The sequence below is a fragment of the Herpailurus yagouaroundi genome, unplaced genomic scaffold (genome assembly GCF_014898765.1).
Source record: "Herpailurus yagouaroundi ecotype Mexico unplaced genomic scaffold, PumYag 193, whole genome shotgun sequence".
In the NCBI taxonomy this organism is placed as follows: Eukaryota; Metazoa; Chordata; class Mammalia; order Carnivora; family Felidae; genus Herpailurus; species Herpailurus yagouaroundi.
Window position 1 is genome coordinate 790,351 of NW_024412424.1, and position 11,511 is coordinate 801,861.

General features: G+C 54.0%; 1 protein-coding gene across 1 annotated transcript; it reads right to left on the reverse strand.

Moving 5' to 3' along the window:
* Positions 1-257: 257 nt before the first annotated feature.
* On the reverse strand, positions 258-1,324 carry LOC121011296 (olfactory receptor 10H2-like). The gene has a single exon (XM_040445568.1). The coding sequence runs from the start codon at positions 1,322-1,324 to the stop codon at positions 365-367; it is 960 nt and encodes a 319-aa protein (XP_040301502.1). The 3' UTR covers positions 258-364.
* Positions 1,325-11,511: the final 10,187 nt, after the last annotated feature.

The following is an 11,511-nucleotide window of genomic DNA, read 5'->3' on the forward strand; positions in this document are numbered from 1 at the left end:
CTGAACGGGAATGAGTTTCTCTTTTGGGTGACAAAAAAAAATGTTTCTAATTGATCATGGTGAGGATCGCATAACTGCGAATATACTAAAACCAACTGAATCGAGTACTTTAAATAGATGAATTATACGGCACATGGACTATATCTCAGTAATGCTGTTTAATTATAAAATAAAATTAATATCCAAGACACAAACCAAGGGAGGAAGAAGCGGAAAAGTTCACAGTTATTAGTACCTGCTATGCCATGGGGGTCATCACACAAATCTATACCATTCTTACTAGGTAGGCATTATTAAGCCCACTGTACAGATGAGCGTATGGTCATCCTTCCCCTTCTTCAAAAACTGCCTCCACACTGGCCACTTAGATGCTGGAGGGATGGAGTTTTCTGAGCAAGGTCTTGGTCATGGCAGTCTTCAGTTCCTTGTTCCTGAGACTGAAGATGATGGGGCTGAGGAAGGGGGTGAGGACCGTGTAGGTGATGCCCATCAGGGTGTCTCCTTCCAGAGACTGGAGACCCTTGGGCTTGAGGTAGACGACAGAGGCAAAGCCGTAGTGCACAATGACCACAGTGAGGTGGGACGCACAGGTGGAGAAGGCCTTGTGTCGGCCCTCAGCTGAGGGGATCCTCAAGATGGCGGCCACGATGAAGGCATAGGAGAGGAGGATGAGGAGACAGCAGCCCAGCAGGGCCATGATGCACACCAGCCCCACACCCAGGGCCACGGTTGGTACATCAGTTCCACAGGCCAGCTTCACCACAGGAGGCATGTGGCAGAAAAAATGGTGGATCTCATTGGGTCCACAGAAGGTGAGGTGGAAAACGGCCATGGTCACCACCAGCCCCATGACCGAGCCACCTACCCAGGACCAGGCCGCCAGGCAGGCGCAGCCGCGGGGGCTCACGAGCACATTGTAGCGCAGGGGGTGGCAGATGGCCACGTAGCGGTCGTAGCCCATGACGGTGAGCAGGAAGGAGTGGGTGAAGCCGAACGTGAAGGAGAAAAACATCTGGCTGGCACAGGCCACCCAGGCGATGGTGCGGCGGGTGGAGAGCAGGTCGGCCAGCAGGCGCGGGGTGATGGCCAAGGTGTAGAGGATCTCGGAGGTGGACAGGGCGCACAGGAAGAGGTACATGGGCGTGTGCAGGCTGCGCTCGCTCCAGACTGTGGCCATGATGAGCAGGTTCCCAAGCAGCGTGAACAGGTACATGAGCAGGAACAGCAGGAAGAAGGCGGGCAGGAGATGCCTTGGGAAGGTGGAGAAGCCCACAAGGATGAATTCGGACATGGAGCTGTGGTTTTGGCCCAGCGTGGCAGCCATCCCTGGGTGGGGAGAGAGCGAGGGTGGCCAGGTGGGCGGGAGCTATGGGTGTGTGCTGAGCCCAGCCTGGGAGGACTTGCCCGAGGAGGTACCCCCTCACCCCACAGGCCATGGCCGGTCCCTCGGCCACAGGCTGCTCGTGAGGACGGTCAGCGCCTCCTCTGAGCTGCACGGGGTTCACGGAAGATCCTGGGCCTCAAGTGCTTAGCGCTGGTCCTGGTGCGTGGTAAGAACTCAGTAAAAAATAATACTGATAATTATTATGACTACTGCTATTACCATTATTGACCCCATGCACAACCACCAGGATTTTCTGTCTTTGAGCATGAAGGTCACTCCATGTTCTCCCCAACTTGTGACTCCAAATCCTTCCTGATTTTAAGAGCCAGCTACTCCCTAACAGCCAGCTCAGCTGGAAGTCTCATCTCCTGCGTATCATGGAGAGGACGTAGGCTCTGGTTAAATCTCAGCAGAATCCCTTACTAGCTCACCTGGAACATGGAATAATAATGTTTATTCCACACGGCTGCCATGGCACGTAGGTGAAGGGATGCACATTCGGTTCTTAGCTGCTGTGGTTGTTGTGCGGCCTGACTTGCATGAGTCCCTCACAGGGACATGGCCTGACTGGCATCACCAGAGTCGCATTCTCTGACCCCTGCTGTATCGCTGATCATTTCACGATGCCATTCTCTGAATACCCGCCCCTCCTTGAGTCCTAGCCACACCACTATCCCCAACCTCCTGCTCCCTGGAGCAAGCAAGGCTCCCAGCTGCAGGTTCTCCCACATCCTTCCCCAAGTGACAACAGACTCACATCTGGCCCAGCTCCCCGTAAAGGTAGCTTTCCTTCCAAACACCTGCTCCATCTGGTGTCCCCTCTCTGTCTCTCTGCTTTCCTTTCTGCCACCAACAGGCTTGATGCAAAAACGCAACATTTTTTTTTATTTAAAAATTTTTTCAACGTTTTTATTTATTTTTGGGACAGAGAGAGACAGAGCATGAACGGGGGAGGGGCAGAGACAGAGGGAGACACAGAATCGGAAACAGGCTCCAGGCTCTGAGCCATCAGCCCAGAGCCCGACGCGGGGCTCGAACTCACGGACCGCGAGATCGTGACCTGGCTGAAGTCGGACGCTTAACCGACTGCGCCACCCAGGCACCCCAACATTTTTTTTTTTTAATCGCAGGATGGATCAACAGATGAGTGGATAAATGAAAAGTGGCATGCCCATGTAACAGGATACCAAAAGCACAACACGTGGCCCATGCTACGACGCGGTTGAACCTCAAAGACATTATGCTGAGCGAAAGAGGCTAGCCACAAAGACGGCACGTGGTAGGATTTCGTTTATGAGAAATATCCAAAGGAGATAAATGCATCAAGACGGAAAGCAGACCAGTGGTTGCGGTGCGGGGGGGATGGGAGCAGGATAAGCGGAGGGTGACTGTTAATGGCTTGTAGATCTCCCTTTGTGCTTGTGACATGTATGGAACCAAATAGAGGTGCGCATGTCATGACATTGTGAAAGTTTAAATGGCAAGGATGGAGGCACCTGGGTGGCTCAGTCAGTTGAGCATCAGACTCTAGATTTCGGCTCAGGTGATGATCTTGCGGTTCGTGAGCTCGAGCCCCACACTGGGCTCCACACTGAGGGCACAGAGCCTGCTTGGGATTCTCTCTCTCCCAGCCTCTCTCCTGCCCCTCCCCCGCTTGTGCTGTCTCTGTCTCTCTCAAAATAAATAAATAAGCTTAAAAAAAAGCCACCTTTATAATTGCTAACTCTATATTATGTGATTTTTGCCCCATTGTTTTAGAAAGCAAAATGGGACTGGGGTGCCCGGTGGCTCAGCTGGTTGAGCGTCAGACTCCTGATTTTGGCTCAGGTCGTGAACCCAGGGTTGTGGGATGGAGTCCTGGGTCAAGCTCTGCGTTGAGTGTGGAGCCTGCTTGGGACCCTCTCCCTCTCTCTCTGCCCCCCCCAGCAAAATAAATAAATAAACATTGAAAAAAAGATTCTCCCTCCCTCTGCCCCTCTCCCCTACTTGTGCATGCACTCTCTCTCTCTAAAATAATAATAATAATAATAATAATAATAATAATAATAAAAGAAAGCAAAGTGGGCCTTCCTTGGCCCCCTTCTACTTCTGCTCTGTTGCTCCCCTGGTTCACAGCCCAGACTGTCCCCAGAGAGGGAGAGGGAGGGTCTGAGTGCCCAGGGCCAGTCAGGAGCAGAGGGAGGAAGAACCCACCACCCCCCCTTATGCTTTCCTGTTCCTTCTGGCAGAAGACCCTGAGCCTCTGCCCAGGTGTGTGTGAGAGCAGAAGGGGAGGCCCTCCCGTTCCTACGGACGGGGACCCCGGTGCCCCCTGTGTCTCACCAACACCTACACGTGGGTGGGTGTGTCCCCCCATCTCCATGTACCTGTACTCCACCTCCCGTCCCCTCCCAACCCGCACAGCTGCTGTGAGCTCTCACACCAGATATGCACACAGGGGGCCCACATGTACCTGCTGCGATCAGACCCCGGGCAGTTACACAGATCAGAGACCCCGCCTGGGGAAGGACTCACGCACCGGCAGAGTCGCGGCTATAGGCAAGCCTGCAGGCACACACAGACAGACGCTCTCACAGTAGAAGCCGGAAGACGGTGACTGACGCCCGTGTCCCTGACAACCTTCACCCTAAGATCTACCGCCACAGCCAGGATGCGCATCAGATGTGCGTGCACTGTGCGTACGCGGCCAGCCTGGGTCAACAATTCGGGAATCAGAGGCCTCCACTCAGATCCTGTTTGCCTCGGACTTCGTTCGGCTGGGATCTGGGTCCCAAGATCCACCCCAACACTCTGATTACCCACAGTCCTTCCTTCCCCACAACCCGGGCTTGCATCACCTCCTCCGGGGAGACACCCAGGGCACACCCTCCGTTGGCGGCTGCAGGAGCGCTCTGAGGGGGTAGCAGCGGGAGCCCTGGGTCTCCCCACTGATGCTCAACACCAGGAGCCCCAAAGTGGGGTAGGCAGGGCGGGAGGCTGCTCCTGCAATTTTCAAGCTCTTCTCCAAAGGCATCCCAGAGGAGACCTGTGCTGGGGGCGGGGGGGGGGGGGGGGGGGGGGGGCACCCTCAGGGCCCCAGAGTCAGGAGGGGGCCTCAGGGAGACAGCTAGAGACTTCCCTGAGATTAGCCCACAGGGGTACATGTGGCCTCCAAACCTTCCCTGAGGCCCTCTGTGCCCAGTTGGGAGCTGGGCTGTTCTGAAACCCCGCAGAGGAGGGTTAGGTGGGGACAAGGAGGTACGAAGAGGACTTCTAAGGGGACAGGGCAGGGAACACAAAAGGAGGTGATGCCCCTCCCCTTCCCTCTCAGGGAGTGTGGAGTGTGGACACTCCATTCCCAGTGCCCGAGCTCCATCCACACCCCACCAACAGGCACCCCGGGGCCTCCCAGAGAGGATGCCTCCAAGAGCAGGCTGGTGCCCACTTTGGTGAGGAAGCCCCGCATCCCAGACACTGGCAATGGTCCAGAGGAGGGGCTGACGTCCGGCCTCTGCAGAGGCAGAGGCACCGGGCCAGAGATGGGCTCTCCACAGCATGGCCTTGCTCTGGGCCCAGGCTGCCCCAGGCTGAAGGACTGAGGAGGGAGGAGACGGTGCCAGGCCGCCCCAGCCACCCGCAGCCGGGCTGGCCTCGCTCTCGGGCCGCAACGCAGCTCAGCCTCCACTCTCCTCCTGGATCCGTGTTGTCACTTCCGACACGCCCACCTGGGGCGGGCACGTGTAACCTGGAACACGGCACCAGCCCGTGTATTCGTTTCCTGGGGCCGAGGAGACAAATGGCCACAAACTGGGTGGCTCAAAACAACAGCGGTGTGCTGCCTCACAGTTCTGGAGGCCAGGCTTGGGTAGGGGGACCCCCTTCTGGAGGCTCTGAGGGAGGGTCAGGCCTACGCCTCTCTCCTGGGTTCTGGTGGTCACCAGCACCTTGACTGTGTCACTCTGATCTCTGCCTGTGTCTTCCCATGAACTTCTCACGTCTATATATCTTCTCCTCTCCTTGTAAGGACACCAGTCATTAGACACCAGCCATTTTGGGGACCACCACCCAGGATTTCATCTCGAGATCGTTATCTATTTACGTCTGTAAAGACCCTATTTCCAAACAAAGTCACAATTCTGAGGTCCCAAGCAGACACGCATTTCTTCTTCTTTTTTTTCAATACTGTAGTTGGGTTTTTCCTGTTTTATTAAAAAAGTTTATTTCTTTATTTTGAGACAGAGAGAGAGAGAGAGTGCGCATGTAAACAGGGGAGGGGCAGAGAGAGAGGGAGAAATAGAGAGCCCCAAGCAGGCCCCATGCTGTCAGCGCAGAACCCGACTTTATCTCATGACCGGGAGACATGACCTGAGTGGAAACCAAGAGTCAGACGCTTAACCGACTGAGCCACCCAGGTGCCAAGAACACACATTTCTGAGTGACACTATTTAAACCCACTACAGCATCCCCCCTGCCTCTGTTCTCTGCTTTGGCTCTGACCTCTGCACCTGCTTCCCACACAACACCAGAGGGATCCTGCTAAACAAACCAGATTCCATCCTTCCCCTTGCTTAGAACCATCCATGGCTCCCTAGTCCCCGATGCCTCCCTGCAGCCAAAAGTCTGCTCCTTGTTAGTCCCTCCAGTTTCCTCTCAGCCCCCTCTCTCTCTTCCAACACCCACTTTGCATCTCTAAGCTAAAATGGGATGGGAGCATTTTCAATTTCTTGAATGTACCAGACTCTCACCCCAGGTCCCACCACATCCCTCATGCCTCCCTCCCATCTGCCTCAACTAACTGGTCTCAGATCACCTGCCACCTCCTCCAGGAAGCCTTTCGTGATTACTCCATCCCTGGCTGGGTCTGGTGCCTCTCTGATTCCTCGCTTCCCCGGAGATCCCCTATCATACAGTGTTGTCCTTACCTGGTTACGGGTCGCTGTCTCCCGTGACACTGTGGCATCATGAGGGCAGGAACAGTGCCTCACTGGTTCCATGCTGTGTTCCCAACATCAAAAATGATTCCTGCACATAGTAAATGTTCAATAAAAATGCATTAAAGAAAACAGTGAAGGAAGGCATGCAGTGAGTGCTGTGAGACCCCACAGTGCAGGCGGCAAAGGAGGGACGTGCCATCTGAGCTGAACTCTGAAGGATGAAAAGTCTCCCGCACACGGTGCCAGGGACGGAACGACAGGCAGAGGAACCAGCAGAGCCAAGGCATGGAGAAGTGTCCAGAATGGGCTCAGAGGAGGCTGGGGAGTCAGACTGGAGCCAAAATGTGAAGGGACTTGGAGGCACCGCAGGACCGCCCCTCTAGGGCCCAGGAGGAGAGAGTGGGCTGGAAGGAGGTGCCAGCCTGGACTGAGGTCCAGCCAACACTCTCCTCTAAGCTCTATCCCACTGGGACAGCAGAAGAGCCAGAATGTGGGGGGAATCTGGGGGATTTTCTGGCACAACTCAAATCGGGAAAGGCATCAGAGAAACACACGGTCAACCAAGAAGTGAGCTCAGGACGAAGGAGAAATCTCTTTTATTGCTGCTTCTGGATGGCCAGAGAGGTCAGGATACCAGGCTAACATCGCACACGGGAGTCAATACCAAGCCCCAGGAGGAGTGGAGACCAAGGTCTCAGTTCAGCTGCAGCTTGCAGCCCTGCCTGGAGAGGGCGCTGTGGCCCCGGACAAGTGGTTTGGCCTCTCTGGGCCTCACCTGCTCTTCTGTGAAATGGGGCTGAATGAGGAAAACAGACACCATGTGTGCAGAGCTTGGCACCCACTAGGTGCTTGGTCGACACGAGCTCCTCTCCCCGCTCAGCGCCCATTTCAAATGTTTTCTTGAACGATGGGCACCCTGCTTTCGTTTGTCTCACAGGTATTTCCTGCGCACCTGCTGTGTGCCCGGCAGTGAGTGTGTGGCCACCGGAGATAAACGGCCAATAACCAAAGTCGCTTTGAGCCACAGCCTTGCAGCTCTGCTCAGCTGTTCTCCCAGACAGGCCCGTGCATTTCTGGGTCTCGCCACCGGGTCTGACCAGGGGTGACCGAGGAGCATTGTTCAAGTGGCTCTGTCCCCCAGACGACCATCAGCCCTTGCTGGTGCCAGAGCCTTTGCTCACAGCTGCAGACGGAGAGGTGGCTCAGACCCAGCCTGTCCCCAAGAGTAGAGCCCTGCACCTGCTTCCCTCCACCGCGCCGCGCCCCTGTGTCTTCCACCTGAGCCCAGACACAAGTACAGGACGGCGCCCTCTAGTGTTGGTGGTGAGTTCACTGTCAGTGGCTTTCCTTCCTGGCTCTTTGTACCTGGATGGCTCTCAGGGAGGTCTGGGGGCTGTGGCATCCTGGGAGTCGGTTGTATCCTCACGGCATTTATCTCCCAGATTTGAATGACCTCAGCGCTCGCTTGTCTCCCCCTCCTGTCCAGTTGCTCTTAGAGGTGGAGCTCGGGTCCAGTCACTTTCCATCTGTAGCACAAACCAGGGACACCGTGAGTGTTTATAGGACAAAACTCCCACTGCGGATTGCCCAGTTAAGTCAAGCTGAAGAAGTCTTCAAATCCTTGGTCATCGTCTTGCTTAAGAAGTCCCCCCTCATCCCCTCACGGTGCAGGGGGGAGGAAGCCTCATGCTTGATCTGCTCTTTGATAACTGGGTAAAGTTGGAACGCCCGCACACCAGCTGCTTAGTTTGATAAGCATGTCCGGCCTCGGTACCCAAAGACTGTGCACGAGGTAACTCTTATCTCCAGCTCAGAGGAAGTCCAGCCCCAGCCAGCATGTGTCCAACAGCTGTGTATGCAATGCCTGAGCCCTTCGCCAGGGAGCCCACCATGACTGACATACCTGCTCCTGTGAACATTACAGTAGAAGGGCGAGGGTGGATGATGGATAACTGAATGTAGACGAGAGGGTGAGGAGTTTGAGGGAAGGAAGGCGGTTGGCTGTAGGAGCCCAAAAACCAATCCACAGAGAGTAGGGAGGGTACAGGTGGGCATAGGGGGGAGGGTTCGTGGATAAAGTGACATTTCAGCTGCGACATTTGTTCCAGGGGCAGAGTGAGAGGAAAGGGTACACCAGGCCAAAGGAGCAGCATGTCCAAAGGACCTGAGGCAAAAAGATGATTGTCCATCCAAGGAACAGAGTAAGGCCAACATGACAGAGTCTTGGGCAGCAAGAGGGGTGAGTGGCTCAAAATGGCCTAAAATGGCAGGTGGGGATCAGATTACAGAGTACGTTACCCCATAACCCCAACAGGCAGTAGACGGCACACAGTTTACAAGAGGGAGACTGGCTGTGATGTCAGTGAATTTCAGATAAATTGGGGAATAGCCATTCACACCTCAGGGGGACCTTGCAGCACACGGACTTCCCATAGGGTTGTAGTGAGAGGCTAGTTTGTTCTCTCAGCCAGTTTTATTGAACACCTATTAGGTGCCCGGCTGGGGGGACACAATGCTAAGCAAGTTCAGATTGGTCCTGCCCTCTCAGGGCTGCCAGTGTAGTCGGGAAGGAGGGGCGGTGTTGGCCAGGTAATACCCATAACTGCAGTGAGCCTGCTGCAGAAGTAGAATTGTCAGCCGCCCTCGGAGCTCTGGACACCCCCACCCGCATAGTCAGCAGCGCGGAGCGATCACAGCAGCCACGCTCGGCAGCAGGTGCTTTGCACGCTTGGGTTCTGCTGCCCGGGGCCCCAGTGTGCAGGTTGTAGCATTCAGCTGTTTGCAGCTCTGGGAATCCTGTGGCTTGGGGGAAGAGAATGTCACCTCAGTTGCCACTTCTGTCTCTTGATGTTAATCAAATGGCCAGATTTGGGCTTGAGTCAAAGTCGGAAAACTATCTGGGGATCAGTTCTCCAGAGGGGGGTGAATCCCTGGCCCTGTCTCCACCTTAGCCCTGGGCTGTGCATCAGATCTCATCTGCCTGCAGGGTGTGGCTGCTCCACAGGGACTCTTTAATTTCCACAAATGAAGTGGGGAATTGTGAGCCAACTTTTAATGAGTCCCCAGCTGTCACTTGAAGTCCTGTGACTCTTTCAGTAATGAGCCCCATCTTGGCTTCCAGGGATTGGTATGCCAGGGGGTTTGGCAGGCTGTGCAGGGAAGGGGTCCCAGCGTGTTCTTTAATGCCATCGACCGACTCCTGATGAGCCTAACTCTGTTCACCTCTCTGCGTCCTCCAGGAAGTGTGCCTAGGGGCCTTGGCTGATGAGCTCTAAACGCATGGGATGAGGCTGGGGGTGGTGGGTTGAGACAATGCTTCTAATCGCCTGCTGCCCCAAGACATGGCTTCCAGCGAATTCCTGGGGCTTGTCGTTTACTTCTTTCAACAAAGACTAGCTGGCCACTAGTGCGAACTGTTCAGTTCTCTTCAGGTTCTTAAACACAGATTAATAGGCAAGGACAGATCTTGTGTGTGGTAACTTTGGTAGCCCTTGTGCCTCAGGGCACTGACTCACATCAGACAGACTCAGGTGGAAATCCTGGGAATGACCTCACCTCTCCGATTCTCTGTCTGAAGACGGGGAAGCTAATAGTAATAGCATCTGCCTAACATATAAACTGTCTGGCACTTAGCACATGTTATTATTTTGCCACTCAGGGGAGCCCTGTAGGACTGTGGCCAGAAGGAATGGAGCCAGCTCACTGTTTGCCTACCTTACCCCGTGCCTTTGGAACTTATCCATCCATTCATTCACCAAACGTCATTGAGAGATTTCTGCGTTCCAGGCTCTAGAAATTCAAACACAGAGCAAGCAAGATGCGGTTCCTTCTGGTGTTTACTTTCTCAGGGGGAGAAACTAGTTTATGCAAATATGAGTTAAAGAGTCCACACGAGCAAAATGCTACTTTCTTGGACTGGCTGTAGCATCAGAGTCAACAAATAAACGGATGTTCTCTCAGAGTCAGGGTGGGCTGCGATGAAATTATTTTCCTGGATTTGGATCCTTCCCCAGTGGGGATCAGGTCCCACTGTTGCTTGTTCAGACCCCCCGTCGCGAGCACTCTATGGAGGCACATACACATGTTGTGTGTGTCCCCACAGGGTCCGCTTTGTTCAGCCATACGGCAAGGTTAACGTAATTGTAAAGCAGGCTCAGGATTCCAAACTCAGTGACATTTTACTACGTGTTTAACTTGGCTTCACTCACGTCACACAAAGCAAAGTGCAAGACAAAGTCACACAACTAACAAGGCACCGCAAGGGGTAAGAAGTTAACAAAGCAAATGCGAGGTCAGTCCGTGAGCGCACAGCTGGGATGAGGCTTCAGTCTGGTCTGGGTCAGCTCCCCGCACATGTTATGTTATTATGTTCAAGTGCTGGAGGATGATCTCTGAACCTCTTGTGGGCAGTCGCCTTTTCAATGCGTTTAGATGTGAAAGGGGCAGCGTCTGGAGAGTCTGACAGTTTGCTGCAAAGATACTCCCCCCCCCTTTTTTTTTTTTTAAGAAATACCTAGAGTATTTCTTTTTTTTTATGTTTATTTATTTCTGAGACAGAGAGAGACAGAGCATGAACAGGGAAGGGGCAGAGAGAGAGAGGGAAACACAGAATCCGAAGCAGGCTCCAGGCTCTGAGCTGTCAGCACAGAGCCTGACGTGGGGCCCGAACTCACGGACTGCGAGATCATGACCTGAGCGGAAGTCGGACGCTTAACCAACTGAGCCACCCAGGCGCCCCGGATACTCCCTTTTGAAAAAAGAGCTGAATCAGTCTTGGGCCTCAGCAGACCTCTTTTGGCTCTGCAGATTACCAGTTCTGGAGGCCATCAGCTTGTGCTGGTTTCGGTGGATGTCTTTGGCTGTGTGTGTCCCTGCTTGACATAAGTTACTGCTTGACATGAGTGACTCCGTCTTGCTCTCTACCCCTGTTCTATCAGCTCCCCCTCTGCCATAAACTACAAAGCCCCATCAAGGCAACCTGGTGGCAGGTGTGTCCACCCTGGTTCTTAATCACTGTCTCTGGCATATTATAGGTACTTGTGAGTTTTTACTGAATGAATCAGTTGCAAAATGCATCCAGAGAGAGCACATGGTTTGGTCCCCTTCGCCAAATCATTGTGAGACATCTGGTCAACCTGGCGACTGCATTTTTCTAATAGCTGAACTTCAGCTACACTTTCTGAAGAACAAGAGGCCACTCCTAGTTTCTGACCA